At 35.8% G+C, this 26848-nt stretch overlaps 1 protein-coding gene across 1 annotated transcript; it reads left to right on the top strand.

Annotated features, from left to right (window-relative positions):
- LOC134790113 (phospholipid scramblase 3-like) lies at window positions 1-26848 on the top strand. The gene is made up of 5 exons (XM_063760896.1): window positions 1-153; window positions 2604-2803; window positions 16913-17104; window positions 17537-17977; window positions 26695-26848. The coding sequence occupies exons 1-4, from the start codon at window positions 132-134 to the stop codon at window positions 17720-17722; spliced, it is 600 nt and encodes a 199-aa protein (XP_063616966.1). The 5' UTR covers window positions 1-131; the 3' UTR covers window positions 17723-17977; window positions 26695-26848.

The raw sequence follows: 26848 nt of genomic DNA, 5'->3' as shown, positions 1-26848 counted from the left end.
TGAGCTGCCATAATCGTGTAAGAAAATAACTTTAAGTATAATTAAGATAAAAGTGAAATTATGAAGTGGTAGTCAAAAACTTAAAGTGAAATAGTTAACTGTAATCTGAAAGACTGTGAAATAATCACAAAATGGCGACCGCGTCACATTTAGGTAAGTGGATGGCACTATGGTTTAAAAATAATATTATGTAAATATTTGAGTTCACAAATATACAGGGTATTTTATTTAACCCTTAGAAAAAAATTGTGAGCTGTATTTATACACCACCATGGGACCACCCCAAAAATGCAAAAAAATAGCGAATCATATGGCTGAAGGCTGGTAACTACAGCTACCAAAAGCAAGTAGATAGAAAACATCGTCACCTGATCGGTCAAAATGTCACACCAGCCACAACAACCTAACAAACAGTCAGCCATTTTTTTGAGGTTTCGGAGTTGATCCAATAGAAAAAGTTGTTCAGTCAGTATTACCAAGTATTACTCAATTTTCAGTATGAAATATGAATAATTCCTCGCTGTATCGCAATACTTATTCTTTGTGCGAGGAAGCTGCCAGCTCTACGAACACTGGTGGCGTCCGCTATTCTTTCGGATAATTCGATAAATATATATATTCTTTTTTTTTTAGGCAACAAACAGTCATATACAAAAATAATGTAATAATAAGCTATGTGTTAATAGACCTTGAGTGCCCTACCTTCATAAAATAATTTCTAATCTGAAGCAGTGTTGGGCATTCAAGAATAAAATCATTATTTGAATAAGAATTTGTCGGAATAAAATCATCTCGATTTTATTCCCGTCAAAAATATTCAAATAATTTTGGTCGGGAATAATTCGTATGAGAAAAAATTGAATGAGAATAACATATTCTTAATCAAATAAATATAATCATGATTTTTATTCGAAATAATATTCCACGAATAAAAATGTGGTCTGGGTACCGTATAGGTACTAATTACGTATAGTTAGGTAGATGTAATAGTAGTTACTTTTTTGTCTAATTCATACCCATTTTATGGAATAAAATCTTACAAATTGACTGTCGCATAGTTTCAGTAACCGTATTATTTTTAATTTACTAACCAAATCATTATGTTAAATTTAGCTGGTCTAGGGGCCTAGCCAAGATGCCAATCGCTTGCGCTCCAACAACGAAGCGCTTTCTGTCTCTATCACTCTTACATATTAGTGCGATAAAGAGCCAGAGATAGCGTTTTGTTGTCGTAGCGCAAACCATTGGCATGTTGGCTACGCACTCAAGGTGCCTAGCCAAGATGCCAATTTTTGTTTTTAATTTAATAACCAAATCATTAGGTAAATTTAGCTGTTCTGGGGGCCTAGCCAACATGCCAATCGCTTGCGCTCCGACAACGAAGCGCTTTCCGTCTCTATCACTCTTACATATTAGTGCGATAGAGAGACAGAGATAGCGTTTCATTGTCGTAGCGCAAACGATTGGCATGTTGGCTACGCACCCAAGGTGCCTAGCCAAGATGACAATTTTTGTTTTTGATTTAATAACCAAATCTTTGGGTACAATTTAGCTGTTCTGGGGGCCTAGCCAATATGCCAATCGTTTGCGCTCCGACAACGAAGCGCTTTCTGCCTCTATTACTCTTACATATTAGTGCGATAGAGAGACAGATACCGTTTCGTTGTAGTAGCGCAAACGATTGGCATGTTGGCTAGGCCTCCAGAACAGCTACATTGTGCCTAATGATTTGGTTATTAAATTAAAAACAAAAAATGTCACCTTGGCTAGGCACCTTAGGTGCGTAGCCAACATGCCAATCGTTTGCGCTACGAGAACGAAACGCTATCTCTGTCTTTCTATCGCACTAATATGTAAGAGTGATAGAGACAGGAAGTGCTTCGTTGTCGGAGCACAAGCGATTGGCATCTTGGCTAGGCCCCCAGAACAGCTAAATTTTACCTAATGATTTGGTTATTAAATTAAAAAGAAAAGTTGTCATCTTGACTAGGCACCTTGAGTGCGTAGCCAACATGCCGATCGTTTGCGCTGCGATAACGAAACGCTATCTGTCTCTCTATCGCACTGATATGTAAGAGTGATAGAGAGAGACTATACCTACGCAACTCCACGGAGCGTTAACGTTTGGCATATTGGCTAAGCATCCTGATCGGAGGATAGAACTAGATAGTGTATAGCGGAACTCTTCAATGTGTACTGTACCTAAACTAAAGTAACAAATATCAATTCAATCCGACTTTTAAATAGAAGGGTGAAAATCAACTTACAAAAATAAATATAACCGATTGTACTACAAAAATTAACTTAATTCTAAATAACATTTTAATTGAATAAAACCTTATTTAGAATAGTCCTACTTCTAGAATAATTATTCTGTTTTTTATTCCGCATTTAAAATAAAAGTCACATGATTTATTCACCTTAATTTTATTCTAAAATAACTAGTGCAAGAATTATTCTAATTCAACTCGATTTGAATAAGAATAAAATTTCTGTTTTTATTCTTATTCTTATTCAAGTTAATTTTTGCCCAACTCTGATCTGTAGTAGCTAGTGTAGTGTAGTGTGTGTATTCTTAATTTTAATTTACATTTCTATTTCAGGCATCAAAGGCCTCGAAGGCCTCCACAGCGTGACGATCAGGCAGAAAGTGACTGGTTTCTCTAACAACAAGTACGTGGTGGTGGCACCAGATGGCGCTGTCATTCTGTACGCCAAGGAGAACTCCGGCGCACTGAACCGGCTGTTCGGCGGGAAGGACCGCGCTTTTGAGATTAACATTTATGACACACAGGATAAAGAAGTTAGTAGTTTAGACTATTTTTCAACGTATGTGTTGAAAACTAGACATTACTCAACCTTAGATTTCTGGGACTATATAGATGAAGTACCTTAGGAAAACGCCTTCGTGTATAGCTTATAGTTTAGTCGTTTTTATAATATGTATTATATTACATATTATAAAAAACCGGACAAGTGCGAGTCGGACTCGCCCACCGAGGGTTCCGTACTTTTTAGTATTTGCTGTTATAGCGGCAACAGAAATACATCATCTGTGAAAATTTCAACTGTCTAGCTATCACGGTTCGTGAGATACAGCCTGGTGACAGACGGACGGACTGACAGCGGAGTCTTAGTAATAGGGTCCCGTTTTAGCCTTTGGGTACGGAACCCTAAAAACGACTAAACTCAGCCCATGCCACCAGTACCACTACCACCAGTTTTGACATTGACATATTCACTCACGTCTAAGTAACTTACTTTCTATGCATCTCGCTCGTACTCGCATATTAGTGCAAGAGAGATGTATAGAAAGTAATTTACATAGACGCGAGCTAATATGTCAATGTCAAAACTGGTGGTAGCCGTATAGTTGCCTGAAATAAAAAAAATCATTTCATTTCATAGTAGAGTTCAATAGAAATGGCAAATAATGTAAACAAATATGACAGTTTTTATTAACATTTGATATATAACCTGAAAATTTTACAATGGTTGTTTTCATTGAAATATTAATAATAACAAGGATCAAAGTCAAATGGCATTTTAAAAGTTTTAGTCCCGTGTCGAAAGATGGCAGTGCATTTACAGTGACTACAACATTTACTATGAAAATAAGCCTCTATTATACTCAATTCTCTTTGATAAACCTACTGAAACATTTCTCTTTCAAAAAGGTTCGAAGTAATAACCCTTTTGCGTCGAATTTTCTTTGGGTTCTCCCATTTTCTCGTAAGGTCAAGGCAGTAACAATTCTTTCGAGATAGCGTTGTCTTTATAGCTTGTGAAAGCCCACCCTGTGAGCCTTGTTCTGGGGATTATTATGCTGCTTTCAAATATAAAGACGATGTTCTTCTTGACAGGTTTATAATTAATATTCGTTTTACAAAGCGAGTTTCTCATTTAGCCGCCATACTTCACAAGTTGACAGGCAAAAAGCTAAGAGTCACAGACAACATATATCAGCCCTACGCACTGTCATTAGAACTAATATTACAATCATCGTACGTTGGTACACTGTATTAGCCATATTGTTTTATTAAGCCGTTACGTTGTTAAGCTTGGAATAATACTATATAATATAAACTAGTACAGAATATAAAATGCTAATATTCGGCCAAACCTGGAGTACAACGCGTCTCTGCGTTTTAAAGAGTTAAACATAAGTAATCCACATTATACATACTTAATGCACAACAGAACAATAGAATCAATATTACTCAACTTATGAACTATATCACTACAGGCATTCCTCAAATGCCTGCAACGACTCACTCTTATAAACTACATCAATACATGCCTTCACATGTTATTGACTCACTGTTTCTTACAAACTACATCAATGCATGCTTTTACATGTCATTGACTCACTGTTACATCAATACATACATTCACATGTTATTGACTCACTGTTACTTATAAACGACATCAATACATGGATTCAGATGCACATGCCATTGACTCACTGTTACTCATTTAATACATCGATACATGGGTTCACATGTTAATGACTCACTGATACTTAATACATGGATTCACATGTCATTGACTCACTTTAAATCACTTAATGCATCATTACATGGACTCACTGTTACTCACTGAATACATCAATACATGGGTTCACATGTCATTGACTCACTGATACTTAATAAATGGACTCACATGTCATTGACTCACTTTAAATCAATACATCATTACAAGGACTCACTGTTACTCATATAATACATCAATACATGGGTTCACTAGTCATTGACTTACTGATACTTAATACATCAATTCACATGTCATTCACTGTTAATCACTTAATGCATCATTACATAGACTCACTGTTACTCATTTAATACAAAATACATGGATTCACATTTATCATTGACTCACTGTTATTTGTTACATCAATACATGGACTAACATGTCATTGTCTCACTGATACTCACTTAATAGATCAATACATGGACTTACATGTCATTGACTCAGTTACTCATTTACTATATCAATACATGGACTCATGTCAGTTACTCACTGTTACTCATTTTATACAAAAATACATGGATTCACATATATCATTAACTCACTGTCACTCGTTACATCAATACATGGACTAATATGTTATTGGTTTCACTGTTACTCATTTACTATATCAATAGGTACATAATACATGCCATTGCCCCACTGTTACTCATTGAATACAAAAATAAATGGATTTACATATCATTGATTCACTATTATTCATTTACTACATCATTGCAGCTCTCCACCTGCAATGCCTCACTGTTAATGTATGTACTATATATAGCTCACTCAATTTCAATAGTTGCATGTCTTTTATACTGAATCACTCTTTATTGTTTGACATATTACCAAATTGCTATATTATTCTTTATAAATTCGCTCTTATAACTCCTGTGTTACAAATTATTATACAATACCTTTTTCTCTTTAACGTCACAAAATGTATTATTCTTTATAAATTCGCTCTTATAATTACTCTTGTGTTACAAATTATTATACAATACGTTTTCTCATTAAGGTCACAAAATGTATTATTCTTTAAAAATTCGCTCTTATAATAATTACTCTTGTGTTACAAATTATTATACAATACGTTTTCTCATTAAGGTCACAAAATATATTATTCTTTAAAAATTCGCTCTTATAATAATTACTCTTGTGTTACAAATTATTATACAATACATTTTCTCTTTAAGGTCACAAAATGTATTATTCTTTAAAAATTCTCTCTTATAATTACTCCTGTTGTTACAAATTATTATACAATAAGTACTTCTCTTTAAGGTCACGAAATTCTCTAACTCACTTTTTTTTTAAAATGATCATGGATAAGTACCTATATATAAAATAAATAAATATTAGGGAACATCTTCACTGGTCAGGTACTTAACTATCTCTTAATAATATAAGTTTCTCTGTTTCACTTCATAACCAGTTGTATTGAATTGAATATATCTTTCACATTTTCATTATATTCATATTACTGTTACTCTTGTAGTGATCTCATCACAATTTCAACACAAAGATAAATAGGTAATATTTTAAACAGTCACATGCATAATTTAAGTTTTTAAGTCTCTTGACTCTCTTGTATTCCAAATTCCAAGTTATTATCACAAATATTAGTTTGCTAAGCATTTCAATTTTGCAACAGCTATGAATACTACTTTATTTTAAATTATGATTAATAAACCTCAAATTGATCATGATCACACCTTTTCACTAGGCTTGTGCCTGCTCATTCACTACAGAGAGTGCTCTGCTCTCGGTCAAAAGAACTATTTCGGTCTTTTAGTTCCTATAGTTAATGACTGACTCAAGCTTACTTTTCACATATATCATCATTATCTTTTATTTAATAACATCTTTAACATTATTAACATATATCAATTGTTGTGATAGTAAACATATTTACCCTCTGCTTTCACTCTGAATCACTATGTATGTATATTAGTATACTTATCTCCCACAAAAAAAATCTTTTAAGCCTTAACACCTTGTTTATTAGTTTAGTACCCTTTCTATTAAGTTCTACATCAACTTGTACCGGACATAAAATTATATCATTGGGCAACTCTAGGTATGAAATCATATTTACTAACTGTGCTGCAAATGGCAATTCAACCATTTATTACTTTAAGGGTCTAGCAAAGTTTATATATTCCTAAATCATCCTAAAGGACACATACACATAGAGTACACAACAGTCAGTGATCTAATAATTTGTAGAGTATAATTTACTTTCATAAGGCGCTAACTGACTGCCACTAAAGTGCCTGCAATAGCTTGTGAGCCCAATGAATAGGCTATATTCCTACTAGTCAAATCAGCTTCTTTTTTTAGAACTGTCAAAACGATTTTTTTAATATGGAATTTATATGAAAACCAATATAGTGACGTCACGGTAAACTCACCTACTTTTTATATTTCAATCCGATTTATGAAATACAAATTGTGTTTAAAAATAGCTGTTATCTATGTTTTTCTAATAATTATCTGGTGCTTTATTTCATGCACGGTTTGAAATAATTTATTTTAAGTACAGGAAACATCCCTATTGTACATAATCCATCAGGGGTAACCGTGTACAACACTGCAGTCTATACATAAACATTACAGGACTTGAACAGGAAAACATTTTTACTAATTTCCTACAAACATAAGTCATCAATAATTTTAACGACATTCTATAACATACTACAGTAATAAATAAAACTTAAATTATCATTCTGACATTGTCTACTTCTATGGTCACTACTTTCCTACCTACATGATTAACTAACAAATTGCATAAACCCCACAATAAAGTTATTAAGGTGACATGGACTGACCGGGTCCATGAGTAAATTTCAAACATCAGTTCTCTCTCTCTTTCTCTCAGGATGCTTGGTAGCTCAGGCTTTCAAAATCAACTTATGCCTGGTATTGTACCCTGCTAATATAAATTTACTTGAAATTATTACCTTTTTTTTTTATATATGTTACCTGAACCAGCCTTTTTACTGAATATCTTTTTTTCGCTAGGTGGCTCTGCTACCGCCATCATCCAAAATTACGTCTCGCATTTTTACTTTGATATAAAAAAACTACAATGTTTCGATCAAGAAATATCAACGTCAGTGAATTATTATCAAACAAACTTTATGCACAAGTGTTATTATAGTGAATCCCGTGATATTTGTAGTAGGGGTGCGAAACTCCTGACTTCGGTCAAACTCGGCTCCGCTCGGCTCAGCATTGCTCCGAGCAATTATTAGGGCTGGCACCACCTGACTTCCTTTTGCGTGCACGACCACAGATAAGATAATCACTTGATTTTTGACGACCCTAAATAGCCGAAAGGGATAGTGCCATATATTAGAAAGGGACGGCATGATTCGACCCTGAAACGCTGTCAAACTTCGGTTTTGTAGGAAGTTTCCTTTCTGTATGATACTACTATTAACTATTCTGTGACCAAGTGTTTTGACATTTAAGTGCTTACTTTTCACCCCATTATAAAATTCCATTCATGCACAGACTACCCTATTTCCAACTTCTGTAACTGTGATTCAATACAGAATACTGATGTAATAAAATATCTTGGTCTATTAGTAGATGAAAAACTGAATTTCAAAAACCACATTCACAAACTCTCTGCTAGAATAAGAAAATCCATATTTATTTTTAAAAAGCTTCGTAACACTGCCGATGATTCTGTGCTTAAATTAGTTTACACCGCGCTCTGTCGGTCTGTGATAAGCTACTGCATCACAGTTCACAGTTTGGGGAAGTGCGGCAAAAGACCTCTATGCTGGAAATTGAAAGGGCTCAACGCTCTGTTTTAAAAGTGATGCTTAAAAAACCCTTCTGATTTCCAACCATAGATCTCTACGCCGAAGCCAAGGTCTTAACTGTATGTCAGCTATTTTTAATGAAAATCTCTTTACACACACACAAATTCTCAAAATTGTTGCCTTGCTATAGTTCTTTAATTAATAAACGCATCTTTAACTTACCAATTCCAGAAGTCCATTCCGCCTTTGGGAAACTTTTTGGGGAAAGAGTCAGAGTGACTACTTACAACGCTTTGCTTAAACACTGCAACCTTAAATATTTACCATTATAGAAGCTAAAATACTCTTATTTAAATTTTTACATTCACTTACTTATGCCGAGACAGATGATATTGTAGTTAAAATACTTTAAGTTTAGTTTCCATACCTTGCAATAAGATTGTATATTTTCTTTCTTGCTAGTTCAATAATTTTAACTGTAACTGGTTCCCCTCGATACAGGCGTAGCCTTGTGTGGAGACCTGGAGACCCCTGACATATTCTGTTGTGTGTTTTTATTGATAATAAAATTTATTCTTATTCTTATTTTTATCTCACTTATTACCTAATGCCATTTTATCATGATAATAATTTTCTATGCCGTGTGAAAATATCTGATGGCAGGCCTCGCTACCATCTATGTGAATGAGATGAATGACTATTACAACAATCCATATCCAGAGACCTACTACTCACTTGTCTATATTATGGTGCATACTGATATTTGATATAGTACTGCCTTGCCTTGCACTTGACTTTTCCTTACTTTTTCTGTCACACTTTCTACTACAACCATGGAATCTTCCCATTTTTCACTTTTACTGTTTAAACTGACAATATGAAAACAAATCCACATACACATAACAAGATAGTTACAACCAGTAATTCAGAGTGAAATTCAAAAGTAACAATTATGTACCAGAATTTCCTTAAAACTGATTTCCATTCACAATCAATACGCTCACGAGAAGCCAAACACATACTATTAATCGCTTGGTACTATTACAGCTATTGGAGTTACTGTAAGCATTTCAATAACAAAAAAAAAGAAATTACGCACACGAACAAAAGATAAACACATGAAACATGCTCTTGTTAGTACATTCACGACACAAAACACGCTATGTTATCTTATTCTTTTATTATGTGGACGTCAGTAAGTAGTGTAAAGTTTGTTCAAATAGGTTAGTTTTCCTTAAACGGATATCACTTTCTCCAACTCCCAGATTTGTTAGTGAATAATCACTTCTCTGACTGCCAAAACACGGTGAAAACAGATGAAAATAATTGGAATTATCAGACCTCTGGCTCCCAATTTATAGAAATAGCGTCTTTTCCAACTAGCGGGCGTCGGTTTCAAAGCAAGCTGCTCCAACATATCCCGGCTTCTGAATTGAAAGCCCACCCTGTGAGCCTTGTTCTGGGGATTATTATGCTGCTTTCAAATATAAAAACGATGTTCTTCTTGACAGGTTTATAATTAATATTCGTTTTACAAAGCGAGTTTCTCATTTAGCCGCCATACTTCACAAGTTGACAGGCAAAAAGCTAAGAGTCACAGACAACATATATCAGCCCTACGCACTGTCATTAGAACTAATATTACAATCATCGTACGTTGGTACACTGTATTAGCCATATTGTTTTATTAAGAGCGCTATTACATTTCGGCGTTGAGCGAGTTTAGGTATTTTACGCGCTGCGGCAGGCCGTGCGAGCTCAGTACGCCGATCCCTTCTACCACACTCGCACTACAATGATGGATTAAACATTCTTGATCCTTCGCGAAGCATATTGAAATCAACCATAACAACACTAACTGTACTTAACTTTTAAAGTTCTAAAACTGTTATTTGGTAAGTACGAAAATACTAAATGCAGTGCAAATGTACATAGGGGCTGTTCATAAATTACGTCATCTATTTTTGACGATTTTTGACCCCCCCACCCCTCAAATCATCCAAAAATCAAGCTTCGGATGAATCTGTTTCCTCCTACGTCATGTTACCATCATCCGAAGTCCTGTCCCCCCCCCCCACTCCTCCCATTTGAAACGACGTAATTTATGAATAGCCCCATACTCGTACTTATGAAGGTATATTACTCGAAAGAAATTATAGGTACCTACTCGCTTATTTACATGTTTCGTCATTGCATTTGGTACCTATAGGTTGTAAAGTTTGTATCAACGAGGGTTTAAAAACGAACTGGTACTGAGGATCTGATGATGATTAAGGTGGTAACGGATACCAATCAACCATGTAGTAACATGATTAGGCTCGTTTGATTCGTCTCAACAAGATCTTTGACACTGAAGATACACAGGGTCTGATGATGGAGCTGGAAGGTGGCCACGGGTACCAGTCTATCATGTAACTAAACAACTTCGTGTTTGGGCTCGTTTGATTCGTCTCAACAAGATCTTTGACACAAGACAGTACTCAGGGTCTGATGATGGAGCTGGAAGGTACCATTACCAATCAACCATGCAACTAAACCACATCGTGTTTAGGATCGTTTGATTCGTCTCAACAAGATCTTTGACACTAGGTGATACTCAGAGTCTGATGATGGAGCTGGAAGGTGGTCACCGGTACCAATCAACCATGCAACTAAACCACTTCGTGTTTAGGCTCGTTTTATTCGTTTCAACAAGATCTTTGACACAAGATAGTACTCAGGGTCTGATGTTGGAGCCGGAAGGTGGTCACCGGTACCAATCAACCATGCAATTAAACCATTTCGTGTTTAGGCACGTTTTATTCATCTCAACAAGATCTTTGACACAAGATAGTACTCAGGGTCTGATGATGGAGCGCGAAGGTGGCGACGGGTACCTGTCTATCATCATCAGCTCCATCATCAAACCCTGAGTAGTATCTTGTGTCAAACATCTTATTGCGACGAATCAAACGAGCCCAAACACGAAGTGGTTCAGTTACATGGTAGACTGGTACCCGTGGCCACAGTCCAGCTCCATCATCAGACCCTGAGTACTAACTTGTGTCAAAGATCTTGTTGCGACGAATCGAACGAAGCCAAACACGAAGTGGTTTAGTTGCATGGTTGATTGGTACCGGTGACCACCTTCCGGATCCATCATCAGACCCTTAGTACTACCTTGTGTCAAAGATCTTGTTGCGACAAATCAAACGAGCCCAAACACGAAGTGGTTCAGTTACATGGTAGACTGGTACCCGTGGCCACAGTCCAGCTCCATCATCAGACCCTGAGTACTAACTTGTGTCAAAGCTCTTGTTGCGACGAATCGAACGAAGCCAAACACGAAGTGGTTTAGTTGCATGGTTGATTGGTACCGGTCACCACCTTCCGGATCCATCATCAGACCCTCAGTACTACCTTGTGTCAAAGATCTTGTTGCGACAAATCAAACGAGCCCAAACACGAAGTGGTTCAGTTACATGGTAGACTGGTACCCGTGGCCACCTTCCAGCTCCATCATCAGATCCTGAGTACTATCTTGTGTCCAAGGTCTTGTTGAGACGAATCAAATGAGCCTAAACACGAAGTGGTTTAGTTGCATGGTTGATTGGTACCGGTGACCACCTTCCGGCTCCAACATCAGACCCTGAGTACTATCTTGTGTCAAAGATCTTATAGAAACGAATAAAACGAGCCTAAACACGAAGTGGTTTAGTGGCATGGTTGATTGGTACCGGTGACCACCTGCCGGCTCCATCATCAGACCCTGAGTACTATCTTGTGTCAAAGATCTTGTTGAGACGAATCAAACGAGCCTAAACACGAAGTGGTTTAGTTTAGTTGCATGGTTGATTGGTACCGGTGACCACCTTCCGGCTCCATCATCAGACCCTGAGTATTATCTTGTGCCAAAGATCTTGTTGAGACGAATCAAACGAGCCCAAACACGAAGTGGTTTAGTTGCATGGTTGATTGGTACCGGTGACCACCTTCCGGCTCCATCATCAGACCCTGAGTACTATCTTAAGTCAAAGATCTTGTTGAGACGAATAAAACGAGCCTAAACACGAAGTGGTTTAGTTGCATTGTTGATTGGTACTGGTGACCACCTTCCGGTTCCATCATCAGACCCTGAGTACTATCTTAAGTCAAAGATCTTGTTGAGCCGAATCAAACGAGCCCAAACGCGAAGTGGTTTAGTTGCATGGTTGATTGGTACCGGTGACCACCTTCCGGCTCCATCATCAGACCCTGAGTACTATCTTGAGTCAAATAAATACATATAGAATGTCAGGTCGTTTCAAATATTTTTAATCCTGTCCGGTAGTTTATTCAAATGTACCATTATAAATTATAATACTATAAAAACAGTGCTAGGATCAAAGTCTCTCGTTGCGGTTTACACGCACACAGTATAGCGTTTTACACGGCGCCCGCCGCACACAATGATAAAAAACCTCGTCGTCGCCGTTGAAAATGTGCGGAGCCGACCGACACACGTCCTGCCTCTACAAGCTCTGCCGCGGCACTGAGCTGGCGCAGCGCGCGTCATCGGTAATATAGAGTAGTTTTCAAAAAATTGCCAAAAAATTATAGTAGAATTTCATAAACACTCATGTATACCAACAGTATAAGCAAACGTTGCAGATTGCTTGAGTATGAAAATGACTTCGATATTAAGTAGATTTTCGAAGGAATTGACACTTGTTTCGGAGAGAAAATCGAGTTCGTTTTACTTTGATTTTCTCTTTCTCAAAGGTATGTAGGAAAAATATAGTTTGATATGCCTAAAGTACAGGGTATTAGTAATACAAAATAGCCAGGTTTAGCAGAGTAAAATTCTCAACATTTCCAAATAAGAGCTCGCCATTCAGTGCTTCACGGGGTTTTTCGGAAACGACCATCAGAAAAAAAATCATTACTAATTTAATAAGTCCTTTTTCTAATATTTACAACGATATTTATAAAGATAAGAAGACGCTTTTACTGGAACAAGTACTCATTGTTTCTAATAATGAGCGCAAAGTCCTGAATTTCGTCGACTAGTATCATCAATTTTGCATTATTTCGACTTTTCTTGTAAGAGCGCTCTTAAGCCGTTACGTTGTTAAGCTTGGAATAATACTATATAATATAAACTAGTACAGAATATAAAATGCTAATACTTGACCACAGATCACTTCAGTAGAGGGAGTATTAGAATAACGGTCACCGAGCCCCATACAAAAACTGTACTGGTGCGTGATCGCTCATTTGAGGTGGGTCCGCGTTTCTGATCGTCTATTAGGTACTTATATAGATTAAACAACTCTTATCTACAAGAAAAATACGTTAAAGGGTAAACATAGGCTGCATTGTATAGTATAAAATGGTGTAAAATTCAACTGCGTGCACTGAAAAAATATCATTTCATTTCATTTCTACCTCATACCTCAGTGCCTCAAGACGAAAGTCTTTAATCAATGTGTGTTACCAGTGATGACTTACGGCTCCGAAACGTGGTCTTTCACTATCGGCCTCATCTCAAAACTCAAAGTCGCTCAACGAGCTATGGAGAGGGCTATGCTCGGAGTTTCTCTGCGTGATCGAATCAGAAATGAGGAGATCCGTAGACAAACTAAAGTCACCGACATAGCCCACCGGATTAGCAAGCTGAAGTGGCAATGGGCAGGCCACATTGCACGCAGCGAAGATGGCCGATGGGGTCGAAAAACGCTCGAGTGGAGATCACGGACTAGCAAGCGCAGCGTAGGACGTCCACCCACAAGATGGACAGACGACCTTGTTACCGCCGGAAGTCGCTGGATGCGGGTCGCTTCCAACCGGTACGAATGGAGGTCCAAGGGGGAGGCCTATGTTCAGCAGTGGACGTCTTATGGCTGAGATGATGATGATGATGATGATTTCATTTCATTTATTCATGCTAAATAACATAAGTATACAAAATATACACGTCATATTATTAAACCCGGGTGGGGCATAGCAGAAAACTTGTTATCTAGAACTTAAAAACTAAATTAACCTAATTACAATAGATAATAAATAACAATAAATACAAATCTTATGCGCACTAAACATCTTTGTTCCTGAAATACTCCTCTATATGATAGTAACATTTGTCTACTAAGTTCTTTCTTAATTGTAAAAAAAATACTGTGTTGTTCTTTTCTCCTTTTAAGGTGTCACTCAATTTATTATAAATTTTAATTGTCATAGCGTGTGGACTTGTGCTGTGTAATTTAATTGTAGATCCTGACACTGTAACTAGATTATTTTTGAACCTAGATTCGTAACGGCGGGTCTGATCTAGGATAGAAGTGTATAGTTGCGGGTTTTTCCTGACTTTACACACCTTATAAATGTATATGGAAACTAGTGTTAAAATATCTAACGTTCTAGTGTTAAATATGATCTATCGAGCACACATTAAAGTGATAATGATTTCATTAAGATTAACTTATATTACAATATCAAATGTAAGTTCGTTCGTACATAGCGTACAAACAGTAAACTCAACTGCTTGGTTCGATGGGCTCATATGGAACTGATTAAAACATTAAACGTTAGTTTAATTTCAATTGTTTTAAACGATTTTTTTTCTCAGTGTGGTAATTTTAATACCTAGGTATACAGGGTGTCCCAAACTTATGGGACAAGAAGGGGAAGTACCTTAAATATCGTAGATAGTGTATTTTGCTCAAAGAAGACTTTATGTTATTTTTAAAAGTTAGTAATTCTGCATTCATAGATTTTCTAAAAATTACTTGCTTCGTCTGGGAATTGAACCGACTTAAATGTCAAAAAAAAAATCACCATACTTTTATGATGCCAATCGAAAGAATAGCTAAAAAATAATAACTCTGCTTAAGTAACATTGTATTTTAAAAGAAAGAAACAACGTGAAATTAATCATTTTAATCAAATTAAAAACATACATGAAACTGCCGTAGTCAATTAAGTGGGTATTTTTTTGTAAATTAATTAATTAAATGCTCAAAATGTGATCCCTCTTGTCTTACGCAAATGGCCAATCTTTTAATGAGTCCGCTGCCTGTTGATGTTCTTATCATTTTATGGTGAATTATTTCTTCTTTTGGGGATACGTGAAAGATATGCTATACAAAAAGCGATACGAGAACGTGGGCGAGTTGCAAACAGAATTGTGCCATATCACATCGAGTGTTCACCATAAAATGATAAGAAAATCAACAGCGAATTTCGTAAGACAAGAGGGATCACATTTTGAGCATTTAATTAATTAATTTACAAAAAAATACCCACTTAATTGACTACGGCAGTTTAATGTATGTTTTTAATTTGATTAAAATGATTAATTTCACGTTGTTCCTTTCTTTTAAAATACAATGTTACTTAAGCAGAGTTATTATTTTTTAGCTATTCTTTCGATTGGCATCATAAAAGTAGGGTGTTTTTTTTTTGACATTTAAGTCGGTTCGATTCCCAGACGAAGCAAGTAATCTTTAGAAAATCTATGAATGCAGAATTACTAACTTTATAAAATAACATAAAGTCTTATTTGAGCAAAATACACTATCTACGATATTTAAGGTACTTCCTCTTCATGTCCCATAAGTTTGGGACACCCTGTATACTTAACAAGTCAAAGAGCGCCAATAGGTGATGTCCTGATGTCGTATAGTACCTACTTGTAAACGCTTTATAAAGCGAAACATGTTTCCATAATTGCTAAATTTTTCACACAGTAAGCATTCGGAAATATCTCACACATTTGTACGGGAAACGAAACTTTCCATTAAAAAAACCACGAAAAAATACCCTTTAATACTAGGTACTTATAAAATTTTCTAGATACCTGTTCTAATAACTTTCAAGTTTTTGGAAACTGTCCCCAATGTGCACATGTATCTGTAAGTGGTCCGTGGCTCAAAACCAGGCACTAACCTCTTCAGTCAATCATGATTGGCCTTGGGTTGACCCCATCGATCCACCACACCCCGTTTAATGGGTATGTTTAGTGTCGGGTGCAAACTGCATAAGCTGATGAAGTAACGAGTCAACAAGCTGACCATTTATGTTTAGAGTTTGTTCGGGAAGAGAAGAATCGTGGAATGTATTGGACCCCATACATTCCACGGCTCTTCTCTTTCCGCACAGACTCTACATTGTGGTGATGAAGTAGAGTTAGACCAATAAAAGCCTGCATTTTTGCCGATTTTGATAGCCCACGCTGTGCAAGTGTTATTTTAAACGTCATAATTTTATAGAAGTTTGATTTTACCTTTACCTTTACCTACCTACCTTTAATTTTACCTTTACCTTTTATTGAAACAAATTATTCGTGGTAATTCATTCGACGAATAAATTATTCGCGGTTATTCAAATACGAATAATCATCCGACATTTTTATTCGTCATTCGCGATAAATTTTGTTATTCTTATTCGGTATTCGTCATTCGAATAAATTTTGCCCATCTCCCACTAACCTTAGGTTAAGGGGTTAAACAGTTAACCCAGTGTCAAATTGTACTGGTAACAGTGGTAACCATGGTAACTCCAGGTTTAACCGGTTAAATCCGGGTTAGTGGTGGACCTGTGGCCTTAAGGACGGCAGTTCAAGTCCAACTTAAATACGCTCTGTTCAATTGGATCTTCATTAATTCCAGGTAGTTCGCCTCCGCCGTCCATACACGTTCGGCCCCGACAAGATGGACGTAACCTTGTGTGGCAGTCTCATCAGCGTGGTCCGACAGGAGGTCACCTTCTTCAAACCTGTACTTAACATCAATGATGCCAATGATCGTCCTATGCTGAGGGTCAAGGGACCTATGGCTACTGCGGGAGATGCTGATTTTAAAGTAAGAGATCAGGGTTAGCTTTTTTCTTCCTATCTGGTTTGTGACAACAAGCAATAATGATTAAAATTCCGTGGACGGGAGTCATTAAATCTAATTGCCACGGGCTTACTTTTATTTTGAGAATTTTCTATTCTTCATAATATCATGTACAGCTTGGCAAAAAAGAGTAGAAATTAAAAAGTGGCAACACTGTAGTGCCGTCCCGTTTTCTTATATAAATTGGTTTGAAAGGGACGACACTACAGTATTGCCACTTTTTAATTTCTACTCTTTTTTGCCAAGCTGTAGGATATGCTAGCTTGTTTAAATAAAATAAAAAAAAATACAACTACCTAAGGGCTTAAAGTTAACCTTTAAAAGGAAGATAATTAATAATTATAACCCGATCTAAGCTTTGCGACAGTTGAAAACCTAGTTTGTCTTTGTTTCCAGTTATACAATACAAAGAAGCAACAAGTTGGTGTCATCGCCAAGCGCTGGGGTGGACTGGCGCGCGAACTCTTCTCAGATGCTGACCACTTCGAGATCAGCTTCCCTGCTGACGCTACCGTCGGTGTCAAGGCGGCTATCATTGGAACTTGTTTCCTTATAGTAAGTCATATCAACCTTAACGTCTGATAGCTGGGGTGGGTGCGAGAACTCTTCTCAGATGCTGACCACTTCGAGATCAGCTTCCCTGCTGACGCTACCGTCGGTGTCAAGGCGGCTATCATTGGAACTTGTTTCCTTATAGTAAGTCATATCAACCTTAACGTCTGATAGCTGGGGTGGGTGAGAGATCTCTTCTCAGATGCTGACCACTTCGAGATCAGCTTCCCTGCTGACGCTACCGTCGGTGTCAAGGCGGCTATCATTGGGACTTGCTTTCTTATAGTGAGTCTTCATCAACCTTCGGCCTGGCCACGAAATTGCGCGACTGGCTTCGGCTAAGGCGACAACCATAGGGTGGAGCTTGGAGCGAGACACAGCGATTGGACCTTTCGTTTCCACCCATGGTTTTCGTCTTAGCCGAAGCCAGTCGCGCAATGTTGTGGCCAGGCCGTAATGTATGATATATGGGGTGGATTGGCGGGAGAACTCTTTTACGATGCTGACCACTGCGAGATCAGATTCTCTGCTGACGCTACCGTCGGTGCATGTCAAGGCGGCTATCTTTGGGACTTGTTTCCTTATAGTGAGTCTTCATATCAACCTTAACATATGATAGTAGGTAGGTACAATATCTATAGTTAACTGATAGTACAATATAGAAATAAGTTTGGTAGGCCAGATAAAATAACTGGCCAAAAGTATCTACCACACTGGAAGACTTTTCTAAATAGAGATATACAGGGTGATCAATCCAAATGGGTCAGTAGGGAGAAGTCAGAAACTATGAGAGATAGCGATATCTGTTCTTAGGAACCATGGCTTCGATTTTAGATTTAATAATAATGACATTCACACTTTTTTTTTAACGCTCATACATAACTGGGAATCGAACCTGGTCGAAGTTTCTGTAAACAATGTTAGGTATAAAAACTGCAAGTTTTTTCGTTGTTATTGTTGATGGTGCGAATCATAAGTCACAAGGAACACATTTTAAATATTGTTTAAGTAATTGAAAGAAAAACCCAACAATAAGATAATTTTTTTATTTCCGTAAATGTTCAAAATGGTAGCCATTTTCCTGGATGCAAAGATTAATTCTTTTGGGTAAAAGTTAATAAGTGTTCCATTTTCAAATTATAAATAAATTGGCACGCCCGCTGAACGAATGTGTTCTAATTTTAAATAAACGCAATTTGTAATGCTTAACATCGATGCAGATAAGATATGCATAAGTGGTCTATTCAGATAAATGATTCATAATGATGACCGATGCATATTAATGACAACATTTTGCAAATTATTTAAATTGTGGACATTTCAGTATAATGTTTACACAAGATTTCATAGCAAATTTAGTCCTTATACTTTCAGGATCAATTATAGAAACAAATACTACACGCTATTACATAAAGAATATTGACCAGGTTCGATTCCCGGTTATGTACGAGAGTTAAAAAAAAAGTGTGAATGTCATTATTATTAAATCTAAAATCGAAGCCATGGTTCCTACTTAAGAACAGATATCGCTATCTCTCATAGTTTCTGACTTCTCCCTACTGACCCATTTGGATTGATCACCCTGTATATATCTCTGCAGTTCGCGTCTAATAAAAGTGCCCGTTACCTGTTACGGCATATTTTTCTACATATACTTAGAGGTATATATCTTTCTTGTTGTTATTAACTAGAGAATGGTAAAGTCTGACCAGTAATGTATATGATCTAGAGATGCACCGGATATCCGGTTACTATCCGGTATCCGGCCCTCTTTTTACTATCCGGCCGGATACCGGATAGTAATTCTGCTTGATTTTGGAGTCAACAAATTGGATTTAAGAAACAGTGACGGTCATAATCGTACTCGTTTATTATTTTAAACATTTTAAACATTCCACTATTGCACGCGCACTCATTTTCGAACCTAGAAATGAGTCCACGCGAACTTTCACTACGAAACAGATCAAAGCCTGCACAATGCGCACCTGAAAAACCGAAATGTAGATATAATTACGCCGGCCGAATATTCGGCGGCCGGATACCGGATATCCGGCCGATGACTAGGCCGAATATCCGGTATCCGGTATCCGGCCAAACAAATATCCGTTGCATCTCTAAATTATGATCATTGTCAAGAGGGCGCTGTTATTCTCATTGTATAGGATGACAGTTCAGTATAGTATGAAAAAATTCGTTTCAGTGAAATTCCGCAAGATGGCGCGTGATCATATAATCCTGGTCATGCTTTACATACTTTTTGCACATAGTCTGATCAGCTATCTTTATAATGGAATTTTGCAACTGAATCTTTTTACTTAATGTGCAATCAAAACGAGTGAGCGTTTATAATAAATATACGCAATAAAAATCAACCTCAAATTAATTGCAATTAAGTGCTCACTATACAGTAAGCTGCGAAATTGCATGGAGAAATTATGAATGAATTCATTGATAAGTCGCCGTGCACTTAATTTACAGTCTGGCAAAAAAGAGTAGAAATTAAAAAGTGGCAACACTGTTGAAAGCCCACCCTGTGAGCCTTGTTCTGGGGATTATTATGCTGCTTTCAAATATAAAGACGATGTTCTTCTTGACAGGTTTATAATTAATATTCGTTTTACAAAGCAAGTTTCTCATTTAACCGCCATACTTCACAAGTTGACCGGCAAAAGCTAAGAGTCACAGATAACATATATCAGCCCTACGCACTGTCATTAGAACTAATATTACAATCATCGTACGTTGGTACACTGTATTAGCCATATTGTTTTATTAAGCCGTTACGTTGTTAAGCTTGGAATAATACTATATAATATAAACTAGTACAGAATATAAAATGCTAATATTCGGCCAATCCTGGAGTACAACGCGTCTCTGCGTTTTAAAGAGTTAAACATAAGTAATCCACATTATACATACTTAATGCACACCAGAACAATAGAATCAATATTACTCAACTTATGAACTATATCACTACAGGCATTCCTCAAATGCCTGCAACGACTCACTCTTATAAACTACATCAATACATGCCTTCACATGTTATTGACTCACTGTTTCTTACAAACTACATCAATGCATGCTTTTACATGTCATTGACTCACTGTTACATCAATACATACATTCACATGTTATTGACTCACTGTTACTTATAAACGACATCAATACATGGATTCAGATGCACATGCCATTGACTCACTGTTACTCATTTAATACATCGATACATGGGTTCACATGTTAATGACTCACTGATACTTAATACATGGATTCACATGTCATTGACTCACTTTAAATCACTTAATGCATCATTACATGGACTCACTGTTACTCACTGAATACATCAATACATGGGTTCACTTGTCATTGACTCACTGATACTTAATAAATGGACTCACATGTCATTGACTCACTTTAAATCAATACATCATTACAAGGACTCACTGTTACTCATATAATACATCATTACATGGGTTCACTAGTCATTGACTTACTGATACTTAATACATCATTATGTGGATTCACATGTCATTCACTGTTAATCACTTAATGCATCATTACATAGACTCACTGTTACTCATTTAATACAAAATACATGGATTCACATTTATCATTGACTCACTGTTATTTGTTACATCAATACATGGACTAACATGTCATTGTCTCACTGATACTCACTTAATAGATCAATACATGGACTTACATGTCATTGACTCAGTTACTCATTTACTATATCAATACATGGACTCATGTCAGTTACTCACTGTTACTCATTTTATACAAAAATACATGGATTCACATATATCATTAACTCACTGTCACTCGTTACATCAATACATGGACCAATATGTTATTGGTTTCACTGTTACTCATTTACTATATCAATAGGTACATAATACATACCATTGCCTCACTGTTACTCATTGAATACAAAAATAAATGAATTTACATATCATTGATTCACTATTATTCATTTACTACATCATTGCAGCTCTCCACCTGCAATGCCTCACTGTTAATGTATGTACATGTACCATATATAGCTCACTCAAATTTAATAATTGCATGTCTTTTATACTGAATCACTCTTTATTGTTTGACATATTACCAAATTGCTATATTATTCTTTATAAATTCGCTCTTATAACTCCTGTGTTACAAATTATTATACAATACCTTTTTCTCTTTAACGTCACCAAATGTATTATTCTTTATAAATTCGCTCTTATAATTACTCTTGTGTTACAAATTATTATACAATACGTTTTCTCATTAAGGTCACAAAATGTATTATTCTTTAAAAATTCGCTCTTATAATAATTACTCTTGTGTTACAAATTATTATACAATACGTTTTCTCTTTAAGGTCACAAAATGTATTATTCTTTAAAAATTCGCTCTTATAATAATTACTCTTGTGTTACAAATTATTATACAATACGTTTTCTCATTAAGGTTACAAAATGTATTATTCTTTAAAAATTCGCTCTTATAATAATTACTCTTGTGTTACAAATTATTATACAATAAGTACTTCTCTTTAAGGTCACAAAATTCTCTAACTCACTTTTTTTTTTAAATGATCATGGATAAGTACCTATATATAAAATAAATAAATATTAGGGAACATCTTCACTGGTCAGGTACTTAACTATCTCTTAATAATATAAGTTTCTCTGTTTCACTTCATAACCAGTTGTATTGAATTGAATATATCTTTCACAATTTCATTATATTCATATTACTGTTACTCTTGTAGTGATCTCATCACAATTTCAACACAAAGATAAATAGGTAATATTTTAAACAGTCACATGCATAATTTCAGTTTTTAAGTCTCTTGACTCTCTTGTATTCCAAAATCCAAGTTATTATCACAAATATTAGTTTGCTAAGCATTTCAATTTTGCAACAGCTATGAATACTACTTTATTTTAAATTATGATTAATAAACCTCAAATTGATCATGATCACACCTTTTCACTAGGCTTGTGCCTGCTCATTCACTACAGAGAGTGCTCTGCTCTCGGTCAAAAGAACTATTTCGGTCTTTTAGTTCCTATAGTTAATGACTGACTCAAGCTTACTTTTCACATATATCATCATTATCTTTTATTTAATAACATCTTTAACATTATTAACATATATCAATTGTTGTGATAGTAAACATATTTACCCTCTGCTTTCACTCTGAATCACTATGTATGTATACTAGAATACTTATCTCCCACAAAAAAAATATTTTAAGCCTTACCACCTTGTTTATTAGTTTAGTACCCTCTCTATTAAGTTCTACATCAACTTGTACCGGACATAAAATTATATCATTGCGCAACTCTAGGTATGAAATCATATTTACTAACTGTGCTGCAAATGGCAATTCAACCATTTATTACTTTAAGGGTCTAGCAAAGTTTATATATTCCTAAATCATCCTAAAGGACACATACACATAGAGTACACAACAGTCAGTGTTTTAATAATTTGTAGAGTATAATTTACTTTCATAAGGCGCTAACTGACTGCCACTAAAGTGCCTGCAATAGCTTGTGAGCCCAATGAATAGGCTACATTCCTACTAGTCAAATCAGCTTCTTTTTTTAGAACTGTCAAAACGATTTTTTTAATATGGAATTTATATGAAAACAAATATAGTGACGTCACGGTAAACTCACCTACTTTTTATATTTCAATCCGATTTATGAAATACAAATTGTGTTTAAAAATAGCTGTTATCTATGTTTTTCTAATAATTATCTGGTGCTTTATTTCATGCACGGTTTGAAATAATTTATTTTAAGTACAGGAAACATCCCTGTTGTACATAATCCATCAGGGGTAACCGTGTACAACACTGCAGTCTATACATAAACATTACAGGACTTGAACAGGAAAACATTTTTACTAATTTCATACAAACATAAGTCATCAATAATTTTAACAACATTCTATAACATACTACAGTAATAAATAAAACTTAAATTATCATTCTGACATTGTCTACTTCTATGGTCACTACTTTCCTACCTACATGATTAACTAACAAATTGCATAAACCCCACAATAAAGTTATTAAGGTGACATGGACTGACCGGGTCCATGAGTAAATTTCAAACATCAGTTCTCTCTCTCTTTCTCTCAGGATGCTTGGTAGCTCAGGCTTTCAAAATCAACTTTATTATGCCTGGTATTGTACCCTGCTAATATAAATTTACTTGAAATTATTACCTATGTTTTTTTTTATATGTTACCTGAACCAGCCTTTTTACTGAATATCTTTTTTTTCGCTAGGTGGCTCTGCTACCGCCATCATCCAAAATTACGTCTCGCATTTTTACTTTGATGAAAAAAAACTACAATGTTTCGATCAAGAAATATCAACGTCAGTGAATTATTATCAAACAAACTTTATGCACAAGTGTTATTATAGTGAATCCCGTGATATTTGTGGTATAAACTTGCCGAAACTTGTGATTTCTGAACCAAAGCAGGGGTGCGAAACTCCTGACTTCGGTCAAACTCGGCTCCGCTCGGCTCAGCATTGCTCCGAGCAATTATTAGGGTTGGCACCACTTGACTTCCTTTTGCGTGCACGACCACAGATAAGATAATCACTTGATTTTTGACAACCCTAAATAGCCGAAAGGGATAGTGCCATATATTAGAAAGGGACGGCATGATTCGACCCTGAAACATTTTGACATTTAAGTGCTTACTTTTCACCCCATTATAAAATTCCATTCATGCACAGACTACCCTATTTCCAACTCCTGTAACTGTGATTCAATACAGAATACTGATGTAATAAAATATCTTGGTCTATTAGTAGATGAAAAACTGAATTTCAAAAACCACATTCACAAACTCTCTGCTAGAATAAGAAAATCCATATTTATTTTTAAAAAGCTTCGTAACACTGCCGATGATTCTGTACTTAAATTAGTTTACACCGCGCTCTGTCGGTCTGTGATTAGCTACTGCATCACAGTTCACAGTTTGGGGAAGTGCGGCAAAAGACCTCTATGCTGGAAATTGAAAGGGCTCAACACTCTGTTTTAAAATTGATGCTTAAAAAACCCTTTTGATTTCCAACCATAGATCTCTACGCCGAAGCCAAGGTCTTAACTGTATGTCAGCTATTTTTAATGAAAATCTCTTTACACACACACAAATTCTCAAAATTGTTGCCTTGCTATAGTTCTTTAATTAATAAACGCATCTTTAACTTACCAATTCCAGAAGTCCGTTCCGCCTTTGGGAAACTTTTTGGGGAAAGAGTCAGAGTGACTACTTACAACGCTTTGCTTAAACACTGCAACCTTAAATATTTACCATTATAGAAGCTAAAATAATCTTATTTAAATTTTTACATTCACTTACTTATGCCGAGACAGAAGATATTGTAGTTAAAATACTTTAAGTTTAGTTTCCATACCTTGCAATAAGATTGTATATTTTCTCTTACTTGTATTTAAGTGAAATTGAAATCGTTTATTGCATATCACATAGCAGCTTCGTGCTTCTCTTTAAGTTTGTTATTTGTAATTGTAACTTTATTGTGTAACTAGTTCAATAATTTTAACTGTAACTGGTTCCCCTCGATACAGGCGTAGCCTTGTGTGGAGACCTGGAGACCCCTGACATATTCTGTTGTGTGTTTTTATTGATAATAAAATTTATTCTTATTCTTATTTTTATCTCACTTATTACCTAATGCCATTTTATCATGATAATAATTTTCTATGCTGTGTGAAAATATCTGATGGCAAACCTCGCTACCATCTATGTGAATGAGATGAATGACTATTACAACAATCCATATCCAGAGACCTACTACTCACTTGTCTATATTATGGTGCATACTGATATTTGATATAGTACTGCCTTGCCTTGCACTTGACTTTTCCTTACTTTTTCTGTCACACTTTCTACTACAACCATGGAATCTTCCCATTTTTCACTTTTACTGTTTAAACTGACAATATGAAAACAAATCCACATACACATAACATGATAGTTACAACCAGTAATTCAGAGTGAAATTCAAAAGTAACAATTATGTACCAGAATTTCCTTAAAACTGATTTCCATTCACAATCAATAGGTACGCTCACGAGAAGCCAAACACATACTATTAATCGCTTGGTACTATTACAGCTATTGGAGTTACTGTAAGCATTTCAATAACAAAAAAAAGAAATTACGCACACGAACAAAAGATAAACACATGAAACATGCTCTTGTTAGTACATTCACGACACAAAACACGCTATGTTATCTTATTCTTTTATTATGTGGACGTCAGTAAGTAGTGTAAAGTTTGTTCAAATAGGTTAGTTTTCCTTGAACGGATATCACTTTCTCCAACTCCCAGATTTGTTAGTGAATAATCACTTCTCTGACTGCCAAAACACGGTGAAAACAGATGAAAATAATTGGAATTATCAGACCTCTGGCTCCCAATTTATAGAAATAGCGTCTTTTCCAACTAGCGGGCGTCGGTTTCAAAGCAAGCTGCTCCAACATATCCCGGCTTCTGAATTGAAAGCCCACCCTGTGAGCCTTGTTCTGGGGATTATTATGCTGCTTTCAAATATAAAGACGATGTTCTTCTTGACAGGTTTATAATTAATATTCGTTTTACAAAGCAAGTTTCTCATTTAACCGCCATACTTCACAAGTTGACCGGCAAAAGCTAAGAGTCACAGATAACATATATCAGCCCTACGCACTGTCATTAGAACTAATATTACAATCATCGTACGTTGGTACACTGTATTAGCCATATTGTTTTATTAAGCCGTTACGTTGTTAAGCTTGGAATAATACTATATAATATAAACTAGTACAGAATATAAAATGCTAATACTGTAGTGTCGTCCCGTTTACTTATATAAATTGGTTTGAAAGGGACGACACTACAGTGTTGCCACTTTTTAATTTCTACTCTTTTTTGCCAGACTGTACGGCTGATAGTACAAATCTGTTTTTCTTTTACTTTCCAGGACTTCCTGCACTACGAGAACTGATCGGTGAAGCTGAAGATGTTATCTTTGATGTCATATTATTATAAAACGCATTTAAAATTAAGATAAGCCGCACTTGTGCATTAAAATATTATCTACGTACTGTTTTCAAAATAAACAATTATAACGATCA

The sequence above is a fragment of the Cydia splendana genome, chromosome 4 (genome assembly GCF_910591565.1).
Source record: "Cydia splendana chromosome 4, ilCydSple1.2, whole genome shotgun sequence".
Lineage (NCBI taxonomy): Eukaryota > Metazoa > Arthropoda > Insecta > Lepidoptera > Tortricidae > Cydia > Cydia splendana.
This window is presented reverse-complemented; position numbering and strand designations above follow the sequence as displayed.